At 34.4% G+C, this 27,542-nt stretch overlaps 1 protein-coding gene across 1 annotated transcript; it reads left to right on the plus strand.

Moving 5' to 3' along the window:
- The first annotated feature begins 6,190 nt into the window (after positions 1–6,190).
- On the plus strand, positions 6,191–27,202 carry LOC107488163 (probable protein S-acyltransferase 14). The gene is made up of 7 exons (XM_016108860.3): positions 6,191–6,373; positions 6,521–6,743; positions 6,836–6,927; positions 7,299–7,422; positions 7,518–7,603; positions 7,720–7,785; positions 27,074–27,202. The coding sequence occupies exons 1-7, from the start codon at positions 6,191–6,193 to the stop codon at positions 27,200–27,202; spliced, it is 903 nt and encodes a 300-aa protein (XP_015964346.3).
- The last annotated feature ends 340 nt before the right edge of the window (positions 27,203–27,542 follow it).

Here is a 27,542-nt window from a genome sequence, read left to right on the forward strand (position 1 = left end):
ACGCCAGTTTGGGCCATCAAATCTCGGGCAAAGTATGGACTATTATATATTGCTGGAAAGCCCAGGATGTCTACTTTCCAATACCGTTGAGAGCGCGCCAATTGGGCTTCCGTAGCTCCAGAAAATTCACTTCGAGTGCAGGGAGGTCAGAATCCAATAGCATCTGCAGTCCTTCTCAATCTCTAAATCATATTTTTGCTCAGGACCCTCAATTTCAGCCAAAAAATATCTGAAATCACAGAAAAACACACAAACTCATAGTAAAGTCCAGAAAAGTGAATTTTAACTAAAAACTACTAAAAATATACTAAAAACTAACTAGATTATACTAAAAACATACTAAAAACAATGCCAAAAAGCGTATAAATTATCCGCTCATCACCTTGTCATGTGCCAAGCCTCCTTTCCCATAGCTCCTTGTACATAGCATTCACTAAGTGAACGCTACGTTCAAATTGTGAACACTGCCTTGGTTTGCTTTGAACTCATATTTCCTTGGTTCCAAGAGCACAAAAAAGGTAGCAAAAGGGAGCGCTACGTTGCCTTTTTACAACATTGCCCTTGTGTTTTGCTTTGTGCATGCTTGGCTTTCCTTGGTTCTAAGCTCGAAAAAGTGAGCAAAAGGGAGCGCCACGCTCGAATTTTTGAGCGCTACTCCTCCTTGTCTTGATGCGCCCTGCCTTGCTTGGTTCCTCTATTTGAGTGCTACGTTGCACCCTTTTAGCACTGGCCTTGCTCCCTTGTTTCCTTGCCAAGAATGTCACGAAAAAGGTGAAAGAATGAGCGCTACATTCAGTCTTGTGAGCGCTATTCCTTGGCATGCGCTGGTTCCCTCTTCGAGCCTTGGTTCTCCCATTGTGCAGCGCTTTACTTTTCTTGATGAGGCACGAAAAAGTAAAGGGAAGGCAACATAGCATTCTCTTCTTTGAACGCTATGCCTTGGCCTTTGCTTTTGCTGCAACATTTGGTGCTTTCTCTTGGGCGCTCCGTTTGCAACTTTGAGCGCTCCTTGTGAGCTTCGATGAGCCACGCTTTATTTTTATGGGCCACGCTTTTTAAAGTGTGGCCTAAGGTCCAAAGCATTCTCAAACTTCAAAAGTGTGCCAAAAATTCCTCTTTCCACCATTTCTTCACCTACAAGCAACCAAACGACAAATCAAAGTCTCACCAAAATCACTAGATATTTGCATCATTAATAAAATCAATTAATTCTAGCATAAAACCTATGATTTTATGTAAAATGAATGATGTTTGATTGATTCAAGATAATCATGTCCAATTACTTACTTATGGTGTAAGAAAGTGCATAAAACCTAATGAAAAAAATGAAAAATGCTTGTAAAACTAGCATAAGATAACTTGTCATCAACCATACTCTGCTCTGTCACCATATCAGCAATCTCACGGAGGTGGATTTTCAACCTGCGTCTGAAAAACAACAACAACATATGGTATGAGAACCGGAGGTTCTCAGTATGGTAACAGCGCCCAATATGTAAGATGTAAGGTTCCGGGACGCCAAAGGCAATCCTAGAACTTCACATTGAGTACAGATATTCAAGCTTAGAATAAAGTAAATAAATAAGGAACTTAAACCATAAACCGGGTTATCTAAACTTAGGAAAATTCTAACTAATACTAATCACCTCGCTATGTCCCACAGCCTTCGCCAACCTAACCTCCGTGCGATCCTATCGCCACCGCCTACCTACCTCCTCAGCACCAGACAATCACAAATAATGCAAGGAAGTAAAACAAAAGTAATATACATGTACAGCAAGTAAAACAACTAGCAAATAACCATATTATTCATTTAGGCAAGAGATGCAATTAGGCAAAGCAAACAAAACACATAGTAGATGCACATGATGAATGCCTGTCCTATTGGCTCGTGATATCACTTGTTGGTCTATGAATGCCAACCCGACACATCCTTTCGGATGTCACCTTTCTGCCACGTCCAAGGATATAGCGTCTGGCACGCTTTTGTTCCTACGATATAGTGCCTAGCACACTATCATTCCGAGGATATAGTGCCTGGCACACTCTTGTGGCAGAGAAGGAAAACAACAACAACATCTATTTCATCATAAATCATTCCAAGGATATAGTTCCTGGCACACTATCCACATCCAACAAGTCCATCAACCTCAAATCATCACCATCTCTCATCTCAAATCACTTTCAATAATCAGTTCTCAACATTCCAAGGATATAGTGCCTGGCACACTTTCCTTCAAACGCTATCATTTCAAGGATGTAGTGCATGGCATACTTTACACATTCAACAAGATCATCATTCCTTTTTGAGTCTTCAACTTATCATAACCATCATCATTTCCATTAACATCCTTAAACATTCTTATTTCTCAAGTTCATCATAAGCAATTCCATTTCTCAAAAATCTCTTCAACCATACACATCACAACTCAACATTCACCAATTCAAGCTAGAAATTACACAAACATTCCAAACCTATGTCACCGGCTCTAAACTTATAACTAACAATACCCCTATTTATTCCTTTATTATTTTCTCCCTTGATTCAAGCCCTTAAAACTGGCAAAAAGGTTTTAAAAAAGCGTTACGGAAGTTTGCAAGCTTGCCAGGAAGGTAAAACAGTTAAAAACAAGATTTTAGTTAAAAACAAGCAAAATCACACATATATATGGCTTGTCAACCAGAGTTCCGTAGCTTAAATTATGGCTCTCGGAAGGTGATGATGAATAGTGGCAATGGGGTTTCAACCCCCACCATCACCATATCCGAGCTCTCTCTCTCTCTCTCTCTCTCTCTTCCCAACAAGATGAGTTTAAAACTCATTAAACACATATATATATATATGTTGGACCTTGGGTCCGATTTGGGCCCGGTCCAACCCCTTAGCGGTTTTAGCCCGTTTGACCCACTTTGGGCTAAAACCTTTAAGATTAGTGTCCGGTTTTCAATTCTAAATTATATTTGTCCTTACAAAACAATAAATCAATTTTCAAAATCTTATTTTCCAAAATACGCGATACTAGATAGACTAGAGCCGGTATTGCCAGCTTAAGCGCCAGTACGCATTTTTACAAAACTTTTCGAAAAAGATACATTTTCCAACTCAGAAAAATTTATTGAAATCAAATTTCACCTTTATATTTTCAAATTAAAACTTCTAAATTTTGAATCTACTCCGAACACTTAAAAATTATTATTTTTACTAAAGCGATTAAGCTGGTTCTTACACAATAAGGATAAAAGGTCTGATCCAAAGGGAAGGCCTCTACCATATGTCTGACTTCTTTAAAGAAGTCGAACACCACAAAGGAGCCCAGCTCTACTTGCCAAGCAAGTAACTGCTTTCACAAATCTCGCCAACTATCTCTATCTTCTCTTAAAGATAGACCCTAACAAACTCCCAAGATAAAAGAAACGGTTATCCATCCATAAAGATGGAACTACTTCAACAAATGTGGTTAACAACTCTATTATAAATACACTGACACCTCTCAGGTATATATTCATTTTAATCTATTAAAAATCTGCCTAAAGTCCTTGCTAACTTAAACATCGGAGTCAGGTACCACTCCTCACTTCCTCACGAGGAACTCAAACGCCGATACCTCGGCATAAGAACAAGTCGGACGCTACCTCATAGAAAGACTGGACCTCACGTTCAGACTCAAATTAACGTTTCAGATAACTCTCGGAACAATAGTCATTCCCAAAGTTAAAAATAGACAAGGAAATAAAGACAAAGTAAGGAAAGAAAAAGTGAATGATGAGTAATAATTGAATGATGAATAATAATGAAAGTGTAGTGAAAATATTTTAAAAAAAATTAAAATTAATAAATGACAATACACATTCAGTCATTCACTCGAACTTTCGTTTACACACATTCATTTCATATCACAAGATTCACCCACACACACTAACACTGGTTAAGCCTAGAAAAAAACATAGAAACTCACTCATTCACATTCACAAGTTTTCAAAATAGCAAATTATCCGAATATCAGAAGATCGTCCAAAATACTAGTAAGTATTTTTTCCCCTTTTTTCTTAAAGTAAACTAATACAAAGTAGTAATGTATTACAAAAATTTAATGACAATAGAAATTTTTTTTCTTTTTTTATTTTTTTTATTTTTTTGTTAAAAGCTTTGGTAAGTCTTTTCTAAAATTTTCTTTTAATAATATTGATCTTTGAAATTTTTTTATATATTTTTGTTCTGTTCTCTTTAAACTTTCTTCTTTGTTCTTGTCTATTTTTTATTTTTATTATTTTTTTAATAGTTCAAAACATAAATGATGAGATTTATGCATTAGATCTTAATAAAATAAAAATAAATAGATAAATAAATAAATTAGTGAAGAAGTTATATATTAAAAGTATTTTGCTTCACTAGCTCTTCGAAATTTGTTAACAAATTTTAGAAAAATCCTCTTCTAAAATTTTAATACTTTTTTATTTAAAATTTCTACCAAATAAGCTACCTAGACTACTTTTAGTCTTTTTTTTTGAACTTTTTATTTGTAATTTTTTCACATTTTCTGCTCCCTTAACTCTGTGCTCGCTCTCTTGGATCTCCTTCCCGACGGTACAGCGACGACGACGGTGGTAGCTTCTCTCTCTCCTTCAAGTCGCGGCCTCTCTCTCTTTTTAGCTAAGCTCCCCTGCGCGGCTCCCTCTCTCCTTCGATGGTGACACGACGGTGCGACGACAGTGATGCCCGCCGACGCCGTCTCCCTCCCGTCCCTCTTCCCCCTTTCCCCTTTTTTCTCGATGCCTGTTACTCTCTGTTCCTCCCTTTTCTTCTTTTTTTTTCTTTCTTTCTTCGGTTAGTGGGGTATGAAGGAGAGGTTAGCATTGGCGGCTAGGTTTTTGGGGAAATTAGGGTTAGGATGACATTTTGGGAATTTAGGATTTTGATAAAAATTAGGTATAGGGATAGTTTAGTAATTTTAATAAAATTGGAGCATAAAGATTAATATTTGAAAAACTAATTTAATTTCTAAAATTACTTTAAAATGTTATTTGTGGTATAAAAGTCCTAATTAATTCTCAATAAATTACTCTAATTGAAAATACATAGTAATATAATTAATTTTCTTTTACCTTTAACTTAAAGTATTAAATGATATAAATATAAAGCATCTAAAATCAAATCATATAAATTTTTTATTATTTCATAACTACCAACTTTATAATTTAAATATAAAAAATAATTCAATAATTATAAAATTAGACAAAATTCTAATTTAAATAGCCAAACCTCATTATTTCTTGAATTTCTAGAACTTTAATCATAAATAAAAAATAATCCATAAGTATAGAGTTTGGATAAAAATCTTAATTTATTTTAAATCTAATTAATTGTCTTTAATTATCTTTAATAAAAATAATTTCTAAAATTAAAACTATAAATAAATATATAATTTGAGATTGATTTAAAATAGGACTTTTTAAAAGTCTTGGTCTTACGATACTAATAAAATGAATTAATTTGTGAATTGTCATCTTATTAAAGACATTATTTTACACATGTTATATAGTATTGTATCATTAAGTTGGAAGTAATTATATTGTTTCACATTTATTGCATGAGTAACCATTTAAAAAAATAAACATAATTAAATAATAATTATTTAAAAATTTTATTATAATTAATCCATTAAAATTGAACTCTGACTTTACATGTTATTTGACTTGGATAAAAGTAGATTTTGGAAGTGTAAAATTTTTGTTATTGGTTGATTTTAGATACACAATTTTTTTAATTTCTGTGTTGACTAAAATTTAGGTTGACTTATTGCTAAAAGTTTTTTTCCTCTCAGAACCGAGTTAGTCGATCATGCGCTAATTTTTGTTACTTCTCTGACAATACTTATAAATATAAATAAAATTTAGCATTATTTGAAAAATTATATATGATGATTTTAGTTATTTCTCCTCCATGATACCACAAGCATGCATGCATGCATTTGAAAGCAACATACATAACCATAAAAGAATAATCCCAAAAACAAAATCACAATAATCACATTAACACTACCCAAACCAAACAAACGAGAAAATAAAAATCAAATCCACTCTTGATTTGAACATTCTGGTTTTCTTGATTTCATGGTTTCGGTTGCAACATCCTTATTCAATAATGGACAACACCAGATCGACGAAAGGAGGAGGAGGAGGAGGAGGGTTGATGGCATGGAACGTATTCAAGTTTTGTACATGGCTACGTTGTCTCGGTTCAATCATGATCATCATCGTCCTATGCCTTGTTGGTGTCACCTATTATGTCGTTGTTGTTGCTAATTACGGCCCTACCCTCCTTCTCCATGGTTCCATAACCGCTTTCCTTATCCTTTTCCTCTTTCATGCATTGGTATATGATTCAATTGTTATTGTCCATTCTAAAACCGATCCAATTTTATATGATCCAATTATATGGTAGAATAGTAAATTGTGATTTAACTAAGGGGTACGAATATGATGATATGTAATTATTTCAGTAAGTTCATTGCGTGTGTAGCTGGCGATGGTGTTATGGAGCTACTTCTCTGTTGTATTTACGGACCCTGGACATGTGCCTTTGAATTGGACCCCTAAATTTGATGAGGAAAAAGGTAGTGATGATCATGCAGATTTATTGCCGGAATCTGCAGTAGATGGTGGCCAAACACAACATTGTAAAATACGGTATTGTCGAAAGTGTAACCACTTCAAACCTCCTCGTTGCCATCACTGTTCTGTTTGTGAGTTTTTTTTTTTTTTAATTATATATATCACCTTATTATGTATGCTGTCTTGTTACTGTATTTATTATTAACAATGACGTTGGTTTTAGGTGGGAGGTGCATTCTAAAGATGGACCACCATTGCATTTGGGTTGTAAACTGTGTGGGTGCATTCAACTATAAATATTTTCTTCTTTTTGTGGTATGTAACCTTGCCTTAGAATTTGGAAAGTAAATTAAACTACTTCATCTAAATACTATATATACATGTTAATTGTTAGGATAGAAAATGTATTAAAAATATTTATTTACTCAATAAATATTATCATTTTAGATGAATATTTAGTCAAAATAATTTATACTAATATTCATAAAAATTTATAGACATAAAATACATAAAATTTACATCCGAGAATGATCAAAATTGCTAAAAATGATTGGCTCTAAGATTTTTTGATTGATTATTTTGGTTGTTTAATTTATCACTTCAATTATATTTTTTAAGAAAGGAGTGTATTACTAGAAGAAAATTAAGATTAGTAATGCCTTTGCTATCACATTTTTCCCAAACAGCTTTACACATTTTTTGGGACAACACTTGTCACGGTCTCATTATTACCATATTTTTTGATATTCTTCACTGATGAAGAGATTTCTGGGTCGGCAACAACAATTATTCTATCTTTTGTTACATTTGGTAAGTGGTTGACATATACATGTATATATATATATATTATATAACCGGTGGGTTCCTCCATTTCATGACCATACATTGTTGTTCTATGCATGCAGTTTTGAACTTGGCTTTTGCAATCAGCCTTTTAGGGTTTATGATTTTGCATATTATACTTGTCATTGCTAATACTACTACCGTTGAGGTAACTACATACTTTTTCTCAAAATTTTATCTGTTCATTTAGATATATACCTTAGTACTTTATCTTCTAATTGGTATTTTAATTATGAAAACTTTTGAAAATGAATTCACCAGCAGGGATTTGAGAAAAAATCTACTCCCAAATGGCATTATGACCTAGGTTGGAAGAAAAATTTTGAACAGGTAATAATTAACAACACATGTTTCCTTAATCATTACAATTTGTTTATAAGGCATCCTTATATTCTAGTCATTATTATCTTATTTAATTTGCTTTAGCCTTCTAGGTATATTATATTTCGACTCATATATGTATAAGAGTTAGGTCAAGGAACATCACTCATCATTTGTTTTTATCTTTTATTTCTATATCATTCAAACTTCTATAAATACACGTATAAAAAATTAGGTTTAGAGATTCTTTTTTCTTTTTTCTCGTGATTATTATGTGCAATTTTAGGTTTCAAATCCATTGCCATAATTTTCTAATAGTATTCAAAGAAAATAAAATATATCATTTTAAAAAAGTGGATGGCTATTTTTTTTATTCTAAGCTAATTATTTAACATGGATAAGTTTATAAAATTACTACATCAAAACAACATATGTGTCAAAATAAAATCCTTTTGTTATAAATCGTTGGTTAATGTGAAAAATAATTGATTAAATAGTATAAAATTATAATTAAAAAAAACATAGAGAACTAACTTTGAATTACTCAATATTAGTCAATTTTAGAATTTAGGTCCATAATTTATGATTTAGGATTATAAATTTATAATTTAAGATATAAATTATTTATGATAAACAAAATATTTTTAAAAACTTGATTGATATTGATTGAAAAAAATTGGTTACCTAATATCACTCTATAATAAATTACTTTATGTCAAACTAACAAGTGATCTAAATATGAAAGTTCCTTAAAGCTAGAGAATGAGGGTTGAATTTATGGCCTTCTTTAACTTTGAATAATTAAGTCTTAAACACAGAATTTTGAACATGATTTCTGTTAGGTTTGCAGAGCAGATAATTTAGGAGACGATTTTGTTTTGTCTCATAAAAGCCAAAAAATAAAGCTAAAGCAAAGAGAAAAAAGATGATACAACCATGTATTCTGGTTCAGTTGCCTTGTGAAATACAACTTACATCCAGTAGTCTGGTGGAATTTTGACTATACTCCAAGTATTACATACACCAATTTTCTAGGACTCAATGTAATCCTATCTGGGTACACACGTTTCAACATAAACTTGATTTGGTTATGCTAATACCTAGACTCACCACACTAAGTGCTTACCCAACTTAGTAATAGATACCTCTCAGGTACATGACACAAGACAGAAAATACAACTAGAAAGAAATATGAAGTCACTCTTGTCTTTTCTCTCAAGTGTTTCTCTCAGCCTTTTTCACCCCAAGACTTTTTCTCAATGTCTCTCTTTTTTACCTTTTACCTCTCAAATAAAACTAAGAAAGATATACATTGAAACAAAAATATGAAATAGTAAAATATGAAGGAGATGATGAATAACACTCTTGACTCTATGAATTGAACCCAGTCTCTGAACTCATAACTTTGCTCTTTATCTTAGCGGAGTGCTCCATTTAGTGTAGGTGCACTGCTTCTAAGACTACTTCAAACTCAATAGTAAGGATTCACTCTTTGCTCTCTCTTTCGGGTTCTCTCTCCTAGAGCTCTGATGAGATTCAATTTTTCTTTTTGTACCTTAGTCAGAGCCACGGTTAGGATTCCTCACAAGTCAACTTCTTGGACCTTGGGCTTTCAGAAATCACCCCTTCTCTTTCTTCAATGAACCCCTAAAATCTATTTCTTGGCTTATCCGAGGAGTGTAGAATAGCAGAGATTTGTTTGCTCAGTGATAATCTCAAATTCAAACCCTTGAAAATGTGTTTTGGCTCCAAGTAATAACTTTAACCGTTGATTCACAGTAGAGATAATCAACCATCATTTTCTTTATTTTCTTTTAAATGGAATTGCATAGAGTATGAGAAGAAGTGAAGAAATCAACTTGCATTCAAAACGAAATTATTTACCTTTAATCGCTGACTCAGTGTAACATGCTTTTTTATTTGTTTGATTAGACTCTTGCTTTTTTTATGAGGTTTCTTTTTCTTTCTTCTCTGGTGTATGTGAGCTTGAAGATGAAGAAGCTCTCTCTCTCTCTCTTCCAAATATTTACCCGATTTGAAGCATGCTTAAACTTAACCTTATTGAAAATTTTTCTTTGTTTCAATTTTTATTGGACTTAGTTATGGATTTAATATCCATTCAGCACATTTGATTGCTTTATTTTATTTGTTTGGGCTGCTACTCAATTATTTGGGCTTGCATCACTTAAATGAACCACTCAAACCCAATTGGCTATTTAATCCAATAAATTAATATTTGTCATCATCATTATTAAATTAATTTGCATTCTTAACTCAACAATCTCCCCCTTAATGACAAACATAATTTCAAAGGATAGAATCAAAAGAATTGAATTAGATAATATTAAAGCACTTCCCTTTTATGACATCTAGTAGTTTTGATGTACTCCCCTTTTTTGCCTCAAGGGTTGCTCCCCCTCACCTTATGCCCATCTTTTGTTTCCTGTTAAAATATCCACATAGAGAACACAATACACAACATATAGATAGCACAATTTTTCACAGTATACATAAGCTTATACAAACAAATTTTGATACAACATTTTCAACCAATGAAACCAAGCATCTGATCATGGTCCAAGTGTATCATCATCAACACTTGTTTAAAAAATAATGTAACATTTATCAAGGAATAGAGCAATCATCAAGAATTCCAAACCATGGTACAAGAAAATTAATCATTTCAAAACAAAGCATGCCATATTACCTGCAACAAAACAGGGCATGAAAGAATTTTTCCAAAACAGAGTATGCCATATTACCTGCAACAAATCAAAAATTATGAAATCCAAAAATTCTAAACTATTCAATTCTACTTCTACTTCTACTACTCCCCATTTTGTCATCAAGGAAGAAGCTAGAAGCAATGGAAGCCTGCAAAAAATGGTTAGAGTTCCAAGTTTATAGAAACTTGATTAAAACCAAAAGCAAAATATAACTGTTGTTAATATTTACAGTCATCCAAAATAGAACAAAGTCTAATACAAACTACGATAGTTCCAAAAGACAAATATCTAAATAACAGAGACTAGAAACTAGAGACATCCTCAAGCATCCGAACCATCCTCCTTAGAATCAAGTGGTTCCTCTGGGTCAGTGACCATTGTTTCATCCTCATTAATGTTGTCAACATACTTCATAAGGACAACCACTCTTTCTCTTGACATTCTGAGGGCATTTTCATGTTTGACCACAAGCTTCGGTTCTTGTTTTCTTATAGACATTAGATGGTTGGATAAGTTCACAAATTCTCGTATAACATCCTTTACAACTCCAAAAAAGAGTGATTTGTGACTAGTTGAGGCTGAGGTTCCTGAGGTAGAGGGAGGATGAGTGTCATCAAGTTCATCATCATTATCATCATCAAGAACTACCTTTTTAGTTCTTGTATGCCCCTTCTTGTGCTGCTTCACTAAACCACCTCCTTTTAGATATGAGTGTCTATTTTCATATGATTCATTTGCATGGTCAACACCAAATTGTTCAAATATGTAAATTAAAAACATGCCATAAGGAAGAGCCACATTTTTGTCACTCCTTATACAGTCAAACATATGCCTCACCATTAAATATGCAAAAGAGATTTCAGTTTTAATGATGATAGCTGACAAACTGATTTCTATCGGTAAAGAAATTCACAAGAATATAATCGCGTTGTAAGTATAGTTTCTAAACCAACAAAAATCCTTTCGTGCAAAAGTTTGGTTGTCACAAGTAACAAACCCCTAATAAAATTGATAATTGAAGTATTTAAACCTCGAGCCGTCTCTCAAGGAATTATAGGGAAGTGTGCTTATAATTGGTTATGGAAAAGTATGTTTTTGGGATTTTGGATAAGAGAACAAGAAAAGTAAATGGTAAAAGAAGTAAACTAATAACTAGAAAAGCTCTTGGCAAGGTATGAGAACTGGATATCCTATCCTAGTTATCCTTATCAATTGTGATGAGAATTGGCTTTTGCTCCCACTTGATCAACCTCTAACTATGAACGTAAGTTAAGTGGATGAATTAATTTGATTCCTCAGATCCTAGTCAATTCCTAAGAAAAGACTAGAGTTAGGGGAATTCAAATCAATCAGCAAAGAATTCCAATTTTTAATCAACAAGGAGTTTGATAACTCAAGCATCTCCAATTACTCAACCAAAGCTAAGAGTGTAACAAGCTAAATTAAAGTCATAAATATGAGATACCTCAAATTGCATAAATAAGAGAAATCAACTCTGACATGAGGATTCATAAATTAAAGTAACAACGTCAAATAATCAACAAGGAAAAATCAATAAACTAGAGTACTAGAAGAATTAAAAGTAGAAGAGAAATCCTAATCCTAAAACCTAAGAGAGGGGAGAGAACCTCTCCCTTTAGAACCTACATCTAAACCTAAAAATTATGTGAATGAAATTTGTGTAATGTTTGGATTCATTCCCCCACTTTATAGCCTTTAATCTGTGTTTTCTGAGGCAAAAATTGGGTCAAAACAGCCCAGAAATCGCCCCCAGCAATTTCTGTTAATTCTGCAGAGTGCGCATGTCACGCGTACGCGTCGTCCATACGTGCGCGTCATTAAGCGTTTTCCTTGCCACGCGTACGCGTCGTCCACACGTTCGCGTCATTCGTGCAGATTCCAATCCACGCGTTCGCGTCAGGCGTGCGAACGCGTCACTGCGATTTTCTCCATTTCGTGCGGTCACGTGAGCCATGCGTCCGCGTCGGTGTTCGCTGGTCATCTCCTTGGTTTCTTGTGTTCCTTCCATTTTTGCAAGCTTCCTCTCCATTCTCTAAACCATTCCTGCCTTGTAATTTCTTAAATCACTTAACACACATATCCCGACATCGAATGGTAATAAGAGGGGATTAATATTAGCAAATATAAGGCCAAAGAAGCATGTTTTCAATCATAGCACAAAATCAGGAAGGAAAACGTAAAACATGCGATTTCTATGAATAAGCGTGAGAATAATGGATGAAAAATTACTCAATTTAGCACAATATAAACCATAAAATAGTGGTTTATCAACCTCTCCACACTTAAACATTGCTAAGCTCAAGAGAAGCTATAAGAGAGTGAAGAGGAATGGTAAAACTCATGAGATACAACCTATGAATGCAACTATATGCTATGATGATTCTGTCTACTTGGTTAAAAGAAAATAAGCTCTTCAAGACAAACATAAATCAGATTTTTCTAATTCAAATTATACAATAAAAGATAAGTAAACTTGTAAGAAGATAGCTCATGAAAGCAGGGAACATAGAATCAAGCATCGAACCCTCACTGGAAGTGTATGCACTCTAATCACTCAGGTGTTTAAGGTTCGATCTCCCAATTCTCTACTAACCTTGCTTTCTAAGGCTTGCTTTTCATCTAACAATCAACAAAAATTTAATGCACAAAATACACATATCAAGAGGTCTTTTAAGGGTTGTAATGGGGTTAAGGTCAAGGTAGGATTGTATTTGGCCAAGTGGACTAAAATCTGAATCCTTAATTAACTTGAACTTTCCGCCTAACTTAGGACAATCCATGTAATCATAATATAAAGCCTAACTACCCATTAACTGTGTTTGCTACATATTTATACATTCCAAATTTTGAGTACAGTATATATGCATTGCTATCGCCATTTACTTTGGGGCATTTTGTCCCCTTTTTATTTTTCTGCTCTTTTTCTTTTCTTTTTCTCTTTTTTCTTTTTCTATTTTTCTTTTCTTAATTTTTTTCTTTTTCAATGCATATGATTAAGGTATTGAATGCATAAACATGTTCTTAACATTCTTGTTCATATTTTCTCAAGAATACACAATACCCAATTCTCAAACCAAATATTGGTAAACCCAATTTCTCCACACTTAATTTGTGAGCAATGTCACTAGTCTAAACTAACCAATGATTCAAATTAAGGACATTATTGTTTTTTGCTTAGAATTAGTGATGAGCTAAAGTAAAGAACAAAGGGGTAAAATAGGCTCAACATTGGTTTGTAAAGGATAATGAAAGGGTAAGGCCATATGGGTATGTAAGCTAAGTGAAACAAGGCCTTAATCATATAAGTATATGCATATATTAAACCATGGAAATATAGAATCAAGCAAGATATAGATCACAATTTTAGAGAGAACAACACACACCAAAACAAAATATTGGTTGATAAAATGCAACCAATCAAATAGGCTCAAAATCTCACTGGTTTTGTGTGTTCGATCTCTAAACCATGTTCCAATATAATATTTCTTCAAATAAGTTTAACAAAAATTTTATTCAAATTAGTGAAATGCCATAAGAATTTTCTTGAAGAAGAATTGATCATTTCAATCAAGCAGTGGTAGAATATGCACAAAAACAAACAAACATGCAAATGCAACAATGAACTAACAAAGAAAATAAAACATTGGTGTTGAGAAGAAAATAACTAACCCACGGAAGTCGGTATCGACCTCCCCACACTTAAAGATTGCACCGTCCTCGGTGCATGCTAAGATGTACAAGTGGATGGGTTGCTACAACTGACGTTTTTCTCCAAGGATTGTGCAGATGGACTTGTTTGTCTCCCCATTTAGAGCTTTCCCTTTCCCTTATTTGGTGGCCATCCTGAAAGAAGAGGAAAAGAAGAAAAGTAACCCAGAAATAAAGATAAGAAAATAAATAAAGTATAGGTGGGTTAATGCCAAATAATAAGGGTCTCATTTACATGGTAGCTACAACATGTACATGAGAAAGCAATAGAAGCACATGGCATACCAAGGGTGCAAATTTTGCAACAATGAGAGGGAGTGTGTGGGTAATGTAAGGTAGTATAAGTGCATATCAATGCAAAAGAAATACTAGTATTATAAAAGTTAGCATTGACTTATGAATAATAATACCCAATCAGAATAAAACAAGTCATGAAGCACCGGAATAATTCAAGAAAATATGAAATAGTTGAATAAGAAAATTTAACACCAATGGAAAAATAATAAATTTAGAAAAGAAAAAAATATGCACAAAATTAAAATGTAATGAACAAAAGTATGCAAATAAATTAAGTAAAATAGAATGAGAGTGAATAATGAGATGTGAAAGAAAGGAAGAAGAAGTAAGGAAGAGAGGAGGAAGGAAAAATTAGGATTGGTGAAGAAAAGATAAGATTTCTGGCGCTGATTTGGATAAGCTATGCGGCGCAGGCAACGCGGACGCGTAGAGCACGCGTTCGCGTGAGTTGCAAAATTTTCTAATGACGCGTACGCATACACATGACTTGATTTGTGCCATTGGCGTGAGAGGAGCGTCGCGCCGTGCAACTTTCTGTCTCATGCACACTTATTGCCAAAAATTCAACTGACGCGTGCGCGTGAAAGACGCACACGCGTGGATGGTCTGATTTAGAAAATGATGCGAACGCGTCAGGGACGCGTACACATGATATGGCTTTGTGCTTCCAGCACGATTCTAGCGCCACTCTATCCTAACTCTCTATCCATACATCTTTTACGTCAATTTTGCAGGGTCACGCGTGCGCGTGGGTGGCACGCACGCGTGGAAGGCTGGTTTCGCAAATGACGCGAACGCTTCAGGGACGCGTACGCATGAACGCGTACGCGTGGATGTGTTGGTGCCTAAGGCACGCCTCCAGCCACGCTCCCGCATGACTTTCTGTTCATTCTTCATTTTTATCGCATGCACATATGACGCGGACGCGTCAGCGACGCTGGCGCATCGTTTGCTCTTCATCTTTTTAAATATGCAGAATGCAGATGCTGACATAATGAATGAGCACTAATAAAAATAGGATAAAATAAAACTAAGAAGAAAACAAAGTAAAATAAAACTAAGATTGGAAAAGAACGATCATACCATGGTGGGTTGTCTCCCACCTAGCACTTTTAGTTAAAGTCCTTAAGTTGGACATTTGGCGAGCTCCTTGTCATGGTGGCTTATGCTTGTACTGATCCTTGAATCCCCACCAATGTTTGTAATTCCAATGGCCTCCGGGATCCCAAACTAGGCGCACATATCCGTCAAGCAATCTAAAGTAAGTGACAAGGCCCCAAGAGTGTTGATTGCTAGAATGAATTCCGGGGTCCCAAACTTTGCTTTTGCACTCGTCTTCTTGTTGACCATCTTTGTTCCAACCGGGTGGCAAGCAGTTTAAATTCTCACTGAAGCGGCCAAACAACATCCTATACCCATTCAATGGAGCTCTGCACCAATCCTTGCACTTTAATTTGGAGCATGCAACCTTATTGAACCTTGCATGACATTTCCTACCACTAACCATTTCCCGCTTGCTCTTATGGCCACAAAGAGCTCTAAGCTGATCATCTGTCTCAAGTAAAGCATATTCAAGTGAGCTAATTAAGCTTAGAGATGAGAGATTTATCCACTTGAATGAAGGAATGGACGGTGATGGCTTTGGGGGAGAGGTCTCCAACAACTTTGGCAAGGTGATTTCCAGCTCCATTCCCTTGAGCTCTTCTTTGACAACTTCCACCTCTTTGCAAGCTTCTTCAATGTCAACCTCTTCCTTTTGGTAGCTTTCTTCCAATTCGATCTCTTCTTCATTGTTCACCAAGGGCATGGGAGTAATTGGATTGGAATTGGGGTAGATATGGGTTAGGGTCATATGGAGGTGAATGGTGGTAGGGGGCTTGTGAGTATGGTGGTTCAAAGCTATGTTGAGGAGGTGGTTCATAAGCGTATGATGGGGCTTGTTGGTAACTACAAGGGGGTCCACCATATCTATCATCTTGGTATGCACCTCGGAATGGCTCTTGACTATAGTAATTTGGTGGGTGTTGGTTGTCACGAAAGGGTCCACCAAAACTATTGTCTTGGCATGTATTGTAGAATGGTCTTTGTTTGTGGTATTGTGGAAGATGTCGCTGCCAAAAGGATTGATCAGATCCTCGTGGCTCCTTCCATCTCTGATTATTTTGACCTTGATGCATGTTCCTGTTATAATTTCCATTCCTTACAATAGCATTGGAACCAAACTCAAAGCAATAGGGGTGAGAACTCATAGTAGCTAATAAAAATTAAAAAAATGAAAATAAAAACAAATAAACAGGTAAAAAAAATATTTATAATAACCAATAATAAGGCACACAGTTGCAATTCCCCGGCAACGGTGCCATTTTTGACAAACTGATTTCTATCGGTAAAGAAATTCACAAGAATATAATCGCGTTGTAAGTATAGTTTCTAAACCAACAAAAATCCTTTCGTACAAAAGTTTGGTTGTCACAAGTAACAAACCCCTAATAAAATTGATAACCGAAGTATTTAAACCTTGGGTCGTCTCTCAAGGAATTGCAGGGAAGTGTGCTTATAATTGGTTATGGAAAAGTATGTTTTTGGGATTTTGGATAAGAAAACAAGAAAAGTAAATGGTAAAAGAAGTAAACTAATAACTAGAAAAGCTCTTGGCAAGGTATGAGAACTGAATGTCCTATCCTAGTTATCCTTATCAATTGTGATGAGAATTGGCTTTTGCTCCCACTTGGTCAACCTCTAACTATGAACGTAAGTTAAGTGGATGAATCAATTTTATTTCTCAGATCCTAGTCAATTCCTAAGAAAAGACTAGAGTTAGGGGAATTTAAATCAATCAGCAAAGAATTCCAATTTTCAATCAACAAAGAGTTTGATAACTCAAGCGTCTCCAATTACTCAACCAAAGCTAAGAGTGTAAAAAGCTAAATTAAAGTCATAAATATGAGATACCTCAAATTGCATAAATAAGAGAAATCAACTCTGACATGAGGATTCATAAATTAAAGTAACAATGTCAAATAATCAACAAAGGAAAATCAATAAACTAGAGTACTAGAAGAACTAAAAGTAGAAGAGAAATCCTAATCCTAAAACCTAAGAGAGGGGAGAGAGCCTCTCCCTTTAGAACCTACATCTAAACCTAAAAATTATGTGAATGAAAGTTGTGTAATGTTTGGATGCATTCTTCCACTTTATAGCCTCTGATCTGTGTTTTCTGGGCCAAAACCTGGGTCAAAAACAGCCCAGAAATTGTCCCCAGCGATTTCTGTTAATTCTGCAGATTGCGCATGTCATGCGTACGCGTCGTCCATGCATGCGCATCATTCAGCGTTTTCCTTGCCACGTGTACGCGTCATCCACGCGTTCGCGTCATTCGTGCATATTCCAATTTACGCGTTCGCGTCAGGCACGCAAACGTGTCACTGCGATTTTCTCCATTTCACGCAGTCGCGTGAGCCATGCGTCCACGTCGATGTTCGCTGGTCATCTCCTTGGTTTTTTGTGTTCCTTCCATTTTTGCAAGCTTCCTCTCTATTCTTTAAGCCATTCTTGCCCTGTAATCTATGAAATCACTTAACACACATATCACGGCATTGAATGGTAATAAGAGGGATTAATATTAGCAAATATAAGGCCAAAGAAGCATGTTTTCAATTATAGCACAAAATCAGGAAGGAAAACGTAAAACATGCGATTTCTATGAATAAGTGTGAGAATAATGGATAAAAAATCACTCAATTTAGCACAATATAAACCATAAAATAGTGGTTTATCAATAGCATATAAAACCAATGTATCACAGAAAGACACCTTCTGATATGAGCCACTTTGAGGTAGAATAATGTGGTTTACTATACAATGCAACTGCGCATGAAGAGGGCTGAGGGATTTGTGAGTCGGTGTAAAGCTATCAATCAGAAAAATGTTCTCACACACATGAGCTAGAGCATCTTTATATAAAACACCCAACCCCTCATCCCACTTACCCACAGTATAAGCATAGACACCAACATCAGTGTATTCTAAGGAGTCACTAATGGATTCACTATTCAACACAATTTCATGACCTTTGACATACGAGTGAATACTTCCCTCATGGTAGGTCAGATTTCCATAAAACTCTCAAACTAAAACTGGGTAAACTGGCTTTTTAATTTTGAAAAATTGATTCTAGTCCAAAAATTCAAGATTTTCAAAAAATTTAAATCCTTTCTTTTTCAGATTCGGTAAGTCAACAAAAAAAGTGGGGCATATGGGATGATGAACAACAACACCTTCATAAAAGTCATGGTTCATGGCTGAGCGAAAACAGTGAAGGTTGTAGTTAGAGTGGGAGGTCATAAACTGAGATTTGTGTTCAAAAGGATCAATGTTGTGCGGCTCCTTAACTGATTTAAGAGGGATACAAGGATTACCTCTTTGTGGACGTTGAAGGACTGACCTAGGCTTAGGTCTCGAGGGTTCAAGAGCGGGGTTCCTCTACAACAGGACGTTTCAACTTCGAAGTGCTCGGCCAAGAAGGAGCACTGGGTAGAGCCGTTGGCTTGGACAACGAGGGGTACCTCAAAGTAGATTTGGTTCGAGCCATTGGATCTGTGCATAGAGGAGATAGTGAAGGAGTGGGGGAAGGAGTAAATGTGGGATCCTTGGAATGTGAGGAGGTTCTTGGTTTTTCAGGGTTTTGAGAAAGTTGAGTGAGAGAACCTCTACGAGTGGCAGTTTTCTTTCTCATCATTAAGTGAAGAAGGATTTTGCAAGTATCAAAACAATGATGATAGTGGGAAAAACCGAAGAGGTTATGAAAGGAGTTAATGAGAGAGAAGTTTGGTAACTGTAACAAGAAAGAGGTTTCTTAAAAATATGAATGTGCAGAACCTATGACTACTCTTTAAAAAGACTTGACATCATGTTGAAAATGTTTTATTTAAAATAAATTAAATAAAGAGAATAAAACAAAATTAAAAGAAAACCTTTTCAAATAAAAGACAAAATAGAAAAGCCCACAAACCAAATGTAACACTCATTAGGCCCAAAAGTGGTGATGCTTGAGGAAACACAATAGACCACACAAAATCTGAACTAGAGGGTTGGTCCAGATGATTCAAAACTTTGCCGTTGAACCCCAGAACCACGTTTCTGAAAGATACTTCTTCGCTTGCCCAGAATTGTCTCTTCTCGACTAGAGAGACAAAAAAAATTTCAACCAACTTATCAGTAAGGCTAAAACAGGAAATCGTAACTCAGAATGCCCATATTAGTTCTTAGTTTACAAAATCTGTCCTCAGCTAGAGGTTTGGTGAAAATATCAGCTAGTTGATCCTCTGGTTTAATAAATTGAATGCTTATATTGCCCTTTTGAACATGTACTCTAATTGAGTAAAATCTCACTTCAATATGTTTAGTTCTTGAGTGTAAAACAAATTTTTGGAAATAGTTATGGTACTCATGTTGTCACACAACAAGGGAATATTTTTGGCATTCAATTTATAATCAGTAAGTTGAGTTTTCAACCAAAGCAACTGAGAACAGCAAGAAGAAGCAGCAATATATTCAGCTTCAGCAGTGGAAAGAGCCATTGTTGACTATTTCTTGCTAGACTAGACATTTAAATATCTTCCCAGAAAGCAGCAAATGATAGATATACTTCTTCTATCTACTCTATCTCTGGTAAAATCTGTATCACAATAACCTACAGCCAGAAATTCATTAGTCCTAGGATAATATAAACCAAAATTGGATGTGCCATGAACATATCTAATGATCCTTTTAACTGCAGAAAGATATGATTCTTTCGGTTGTGATTGAAATCTAGAACAAATTCTAACACTTTATACAATATCTGGTCTAGAATATGTTAGGTACATAAGAGAACCAATCATTCCTCTATACCTAATCTCATCAACATCTTTCTCAGTTTCACCCTTTTCTAACTTTGAGTTAAGGTGCATGGGTATTCCCATGGGTTTGGCATTCTGCATACCAAATTTTTTAACTGATTTCTTGACATACTTCTCTTGATGAATAAAAATTTCATTTTCAGTCTGTTTAATTTGAAGCACAAGGAAGAAATTAAATTCACCCATCATACTCATGTTAAATTCATTTGTCATGAGTTTTCCAAATATAGCACAAAGGGTTTCATTTGATGATCTAAAAATAATGTCATCAACATAAATTTATACTAGAATGAAAGAATCATTAAAGTTCTTGATAAATAGAGTAGTGTCTATGGTGCCTCTTTGAAAATCATTTTTCAAAAGGAAAGAGCTGAGTCTTTCATACCACATTATTGGAGCTTGTCTTAATCCATAAAGAGCCTTTGAAAGTTTGAAAACATGATTTGGTAGCTCTTTATTTGCAAAACTGGGTGGATGTGCCACATACACTTCTCTATCAATTACTCTATTTAAGAATGTACATTTCACATCCATTTGAAATAATTTAAAGCCACAATGGGCAGCATAAGCAAAAAGAAGCCTTATAGCTTCTATTAGAGTCACAGGGACAAAGGATTCATCAAAATCTATTCCTTCCTCTTGATCATATCCTTGTGCTACCAATCTTGCTTTGTTTCTAGCTACGCTTCCATCTTCACCCAACTTGTTCCTGAAGATCCACTTGGTGCCGGTTATTTTCTTTCCATTTGGCTTTGGAACAAGTGTCCAAACTTCATTCTTTTCAAATTCATGAAACTCTTCCTCCATAGCCTTTACCCAAGAGGGGGTCATCTAGTGCTTTTTAGATATTTTATGGCTTAATTTGAGATAGAAAGGCCAAGTTTGCTTCTTCTGAAGCCTTTCTAGTGGAGGACTGAATTTTGACACCTTGAGAAACATCCTTTATGACAAATTCTTGTGGATAATTCTTCAAAAATCTCCACTCACGGGGTCTAGTGAACTTAGGAACAGATTCGGTTATGGCGGGATCTATGAAACTGGTATTCTCAAGGATTTCCCCCAGTTTCAGGAGATAAAATAGAATTATCTCCTGCAGAATCTTCTGCAGCAGTAGGTTCAGAATCAGGTTGTCCAAAATTTTTGTTTTCTTAACTTTGGTATTCATTGGCATTATTCTCCACCTGATTCTACTCACAGTATTCCAAAACATTTTGAACCATGTTAGTATCACAAAAAGCAACGTGTATGGACTCCTCAATAACTCTAGCATCCTGATTGTAAACTCTATAAATTTTGCTAGTTGTGAAATAACCTACAAACAAACATTCATATGCTTTTGGATCAAATTTTTCCAAATTTTCTTAGTTGTTTAGAACAAAACACTTGCATCCAAAGATATGAAGATAACTCCGCTTTGGTGGGTGACCTTTCCAAAGCTCATAAGGAGTTTTCTTTAAAAACTTTCTAATGATTGTTCTGTTTAAAATGTAGCAAGCGGTATTAACAGCTTTAACCCACAGGAATTTTGGAACATCACTTTCACATAGCATAGCTATCGCCATTTCTTGTATGCTTCTATTTCTTCTTTTTTACAACACCATTTTGTTGTGGTATTCTTAGGCAAGGAAAATTTTGTGATATTCCAAATTTCTCACAAAATGATTCAAAAGATTGGTTTTCAAATTCTTTACCATAATCACTTCTAATAGAAGTAATCTTTAAATCCTTTTCATTTTGAATCCTCTTGCTAAAAACTTCAAAAGCCACGAAGGCATCATTTTTATGAGCAAGGAACAAAACCCAACCAAATCCTGTGTAGTCATCCACAATCACCAAACCATAATGTTTATCACCTAAGCTTTGAGTTCTTATTGGACTAAATAGATCAATATGTAACAACTCAAGAGGTCTTTTGGTGGAGATATCTTCCTTTAATTTAAATGCACTTTTTGTTTGTTTACCCATTTGATATGTATCACAAGTGATATCTTTGTCAAATTTTATCAAAGGAAGACATTTTACTAAACCCTTCTTAACAAGCTTGTTTATTTGAAACATGCTTGCATGGCCCAATCTTTTGTATCATAACCACTTTTCAGATTCTTTAGAATAAAACAAGCTAGATTTGATTATTTAGTTCATCAAGAGTGAGGCCATATACATTATCACAACGATTTGTAACAAACAATACCTCATTAGACTTTTCACTTACAACACGGCATTATTCCAATCTTTTGAATATCACCAAGTAACCCAAATCACATAGTTAACTATAACTCAAAAGATTATGTCTCAATCCATCAACTAAAAAGATATCACCAATAAAGGTAGAATGATTTTTACCTATTTTTTCAACAGCTATAATTTTACCTTTACCATCATCTCGAAAGGTCACAAATTCTCCATCATATGTGTTGAGTTTGATGAATAATGTTGACCTTCCCGTCATGTGTCTAGAGCATCCGCTATCCAAGTACCACATGTCTTTCTTCTTTTTGGATGCTAGGCAAATCTGCATACACTCTTAAGTAACCTTAGGTATCTAAATTAATTTGGATCCTTTGAAGTTAATCTATCTTGGTTTTTCAAGTGCATTAAAATCACAAATAACATTGTAAGTTTGGTTTCCTACTCTTCTTTTGTCAATAAAGCATTGGGAGTAAGCATGACCAGGTTTCTTGCAATTAAAACAATGAATTCTGTGTGTATGTTGCTGAAATTGATTGGAGCTTTGATGTTGATAATGATTAAGAGGGCAAAATTTTTTAGTTCTTGAAAAAGGTGCATTTCTTTTGATAAATTCATTTTTGGTCCTTTTTCCAAAAGATCTCAAACTATAATTATTGAACGCATACGGGCTTCTTGAATAAGAGGCTCTTTTGTAAGAGTGTAGCTGTTTGAAAGCAACCTCATTATTTGAGAGGCGCCCCTGACCAGAATTGTTTGGAACTGGTTTGGTTTTAGAGGATGACGCAGTTTCATTAAAATATGGCTGTTCAAAAGAGGCATCATTGTTGAAAAAATATCCAAGATCAGATTTCTCAAGAGAGGTTTTTGTGTTTGAAAAAGAGGCCATGATTTTAGCAATTGGTTTTTCAAAAAATGCATCCTCTTTTGTCACATAGCCCAAACCTGATTTTTCAAACAATGGTTTTTGATTTGCAAGTAATTTGTCCAAATTACTTGAATTATGAGCAAACTTTGCTAAGTCACTGTTCAACCTTTTAATCATTTCATTTAATCTTTCATTTTCAGTAACAAGTTCTTGTGAAGGATCAATAATGTTCTTTCCTTTAAGTTTTTTGATTTCAGATTTTAAAAATTGATTTTCTACATTCGATCTCCTTTACTTTTTCTTTCAAGAAATCATTTTCAGCTTTCAATTTTTCATTTTCAGTTTTACATTTATTATACTTATTTAGCAGTTTCTCATAGAGGTAGGTGAGATCATCAGCAATAACATGTAAATCATCCATGGATAAGTCATAGTAATTTACCTCATCTAGTTGATCTTCACTAGCCATGAAGCAAACTTTGAGCTTCATATTCGGAGTCCTCTTCCTCATCCGAATCATTCTCAAGATCCTTCCAAGAGGCCTTTAACACTCTTTTCTTTTCTTTCTTCCCTTTTTCGTCCTTCTTGAGCTTTGGGCAGTTGTACATAAAGTGTCCAGCTTTCTTGCAGTTGTGGCATATTACTTTGCTTAAATCCTTCTTGTATTCTTTTGAGCTCGAGCCATTGTACCTGCCTTTGTTCCTCATTAGCCTATTTAGCCTCCTAGCAAAAAACACAAGTTTGTCATCTGAAAAACTATCACTAGACTCACTCTCATTTGGTTCTACTTTTGATTTTAGGGTTATTCCCTTTTTCTTTGAGTCTTGGCGCTTGTGTGTGGTTTCATAAGCAAGAAGTTTCCTTCTAAGCTCATCATAAGTTATATAACTCAGGTTGTTACTCTTAGCTAGGACAGTGGTTTTTGTTTTCCATTCTTTTGTGAGGCTTATAAGTACTTTTCTCACTAGAGTTTGTTCAATGTGTATTATGCCCATAGCATCAAGACTGTTGATGATGATTGAGAATCTCTCAAACATCTCATCAATACTTTCTCTATCCTTCATGGTAAACATCTTATACTCTTTTTGCAGTATATCAATCCTTGTTTCTTTGACTTGTTTGGTGCCTTCGTATGTGACTTGGAGTTTCCCTCAGATTTTTTTTGCGGTCTTGCATCTAGACACCTTTCGGTACTACTTGAAGCTGATATCACAATGCAACTAAGTTTATAGCTTTAGCATTTAGTTTCACCTTCTTTTTGTCATCATCATTCCATTCGGCTTCCTCCTTTAGAGTCACCACTCCATCAGCACTAGTCTTTGTTGGGATTTTGGGACCATTCACCACTATCTTCCATATGTTGTAGTATATTGATTGAATGAAGATCCTCATCCTCTCTTTTTAGTAAGCATAGTTCTTCCCGTTGAAGAAAGGAGGCATGTTATTTGATTGACCCTCTGTTAGCGTGTAGGCCACAGTGGTTGTGCCCAATTTTTTTACCATTGGACCTTTGCTCCAAGCTGTTAAGCTTGATTCTTGAGACCTTGGCTCTTCGTACCAATTGAAGGTTCCAAAAGGCTTAGAAAAAAGGGGTTTAATCTATGACCTTCTTTAACTTTGAATAATTAAGCCTTAAACACAGAACTTTGAACTTGATTTCTATTAGGTTTGTGCAGTGGATAATTCAGGAGATAATTTTAATTTGTCTCATAAAAGCCAAAAAACAGAAGTAAAGCAGAGAGGAAGAAGATGACATAGCCATGTATTCTGATTCAGTTGTCTTGTGCAATGCAGCCTACATCCAGTCTCCACCACAACGTTGGTAGAATTTTCACTATACTCCAAGTATTACATACACCGATTTCCTAGGACTCGATGTAATTCTATCTGGGTACACAAGCTTCAACATAAACTTGACTTGGTTATGATAATACCTAGACTCACCACACTAAGTGCTTACCCAACTTAGCAAGGGATACCTCTTAGGTACATGACACAAGACAGAAAATACAACAAAAAATCTAAAAATCATTCTTGACTTTTCTCTCAAGTGTTTCTCTTAGACTTTTTCATTCTATAGCTTTTTCTCAATGTATCTCTTTCTTGCCTTTTACCTCTCAAAGAAAACTAAGAAAGATATACATTGAAACAGAAATACAAAACAATAAAATATGAAGGAGATAATGAATAACACTCTTGACTCTATGAATTGAACCCAGCCTCTAAACTCATAACTTTGGTTTTCATCTTGGCGGAGTGCTCCCTTTATTGTAGGTGCAATACTTCTAGGACTTTAAACTTAGTAGTGAGGATTCACTCTATGCTCTCTCTTTCGGGTTCTGTCTCCTTGAGCTCTGATGAGATTCAATTTTCCTTGTTGTACCTTTGTCAGAGTCACAGTTAGCGTTTCTCACAAGTCAACTTCTTGGACCTTGGGCTTTTAGAAATCATCCCTTCTCTTTCTTCAATCAACTCGCAAAATTTAGGGATTTGAAATCTATTTCTTGGCTTATCCGAGGAGTGCAAAGCAATAGAGATTTGTTTGCTCAGTGATAATCTCAAATCTAAATCCTTGAAAATGTGTTTTGGGTCCAAGTAATAACTTTAACCGTTGATTCACAGTAGAGATAATCAACCACGATTTTTTTTATTTTCTTTTAAATGGCGTTGCAGAGAGTATGAGAAGAAGTGAAGAAATCAACTAGCATGCAAAAAAAAATTATTTATCTTTAACCTCTGACTTAGTGTAACATGCTTTTTGATTTGTTTGATTAGACTCTTACTTTTTTTATGAGCTTTCTCTTTTTTTTTTTCTCTTGTGTATGTGAGCTTGAAGATGAAGCTTTCTTTCTCTTTCTCTTTCAAGTGTTTACCCAATTTGAAGCATGCTTAAACTTAACTTTATTGAAAGCTTTTTTTTGTTTCAATTTTCGTTGGGTTTAGTTATGGATTTAATATCCATTCAGCACATTTGATTGCCTTTTTTCATTTGTTTTGGCTGCTACTCAATTATTTGGGTCTGCATTACTTAAATGAACCTCTTAAATCTAATTGGATGTTTAACTCAATAAATTAATATTTGTCATAATTATTAAATTAATTTACATTCTTAACTTAATAAAATATATTATAAAATAAATACTCAAATTAGTACTTAGGAAGTTTAAATTTGATACTATAATCTCTAATAAATTTTTATTCTATAAAAATCTTTAAAATTGTTCTCATCTAACATATTAGTTCCTCTATTATTTTTAAAAATATAATTTATTTTATAGTTATATTTTTGGGACCTAACTATCTCATAATACATTTATTGGATACTTATTTAACCAATTTGTTAAACAGAAATAATTATATGAGAAATTTTAAGGAATAAAAATACGTTGAAGATCAAAATATTGAATCTAAATTTTTTTAAAGACAAATTTAAATATCTATCTATATTATAAAAGATGAGTTGTAGAAATAGTCACTCTCTTCTTAGATATTATACATTTTACAAACTATATCTAAGATGTTCCTAGTAGTTTAGTACATTATTATTAGTAAGAAACTCAATTTAAAGGTATCTTTTGACACGATCTCAGGTATTTGGGACCAACAAATGGTATTGGTTTATTCCTGCATATTCAAAAGAGGATTTAAGGCGAATGCCAGAATTACAAGGCCTTGAGTATCCAACTCAGTTTGATGTGGAATCTCTACAGAAATTATAACAATACTTCAAAGTTAAAGGTTATTTATCATTTTCAAATATTTTTCTTATTAACTAAATTAAAGTTTTTGATATGGGTAGCATAGTTTGCATTGTGTATAATAATATATCCCAAGGCTATGAGAAAAAGATGTACTACGGGTTCTGTAGTTGTATATAGAGTTACATGCGAAACAAAAACAATATATGCACACTAGAAATTAGTTATTAAATCAACTATAATATTTTTATGTATAAATATATATTATTTAATTTATTTTTAGTATATATTTTATATTTTAATATATATTTTATAAAAATAACTTATTTAGTAGCTATTTTTTATATATACGTAGTATGGT

This window comes from Arachis duranensis, chromosome 1, assembly GCF_000817695.3.
Source record: "Arachis duranensis cultivar V14167 chromosome 1, aradu.V14167.gnm2.J7QH, whole genome shotgun sequence".
In the NCBI taxonomy this organism is placed as follows: Eukaryota; Viridiplantae; Streptophyta; class Magnoliopsida; order Fabales; family Fabaceae; genus Arachis; species Arachis duranensis.

Excerpts from the sequence above, each read along its gene's own strand:
- LOC107488163 (XM_016108860.3), top strand. The coding sequence starts at position 6,191 with ATGGCATGGAACGTATTCAAGTTTTGTACATGGCTACGTTGTCTCGGT. Across the intron at positions 6,374-6,520 it reads TTTTCCTCTTTCATGCATTG|CTGGCGATGGTGTTATGGAG; the intron begins GTATATGATTCA and ends TTGCGTGTGTAG. Across the intron at positions 6,928-7,298 it reads AATATTTTCTTCTTTTTGTG|CTTTACACATTTTTTGGGAC; the intron begins GTATGTAACCTT and ends TTTCCCAAACAG.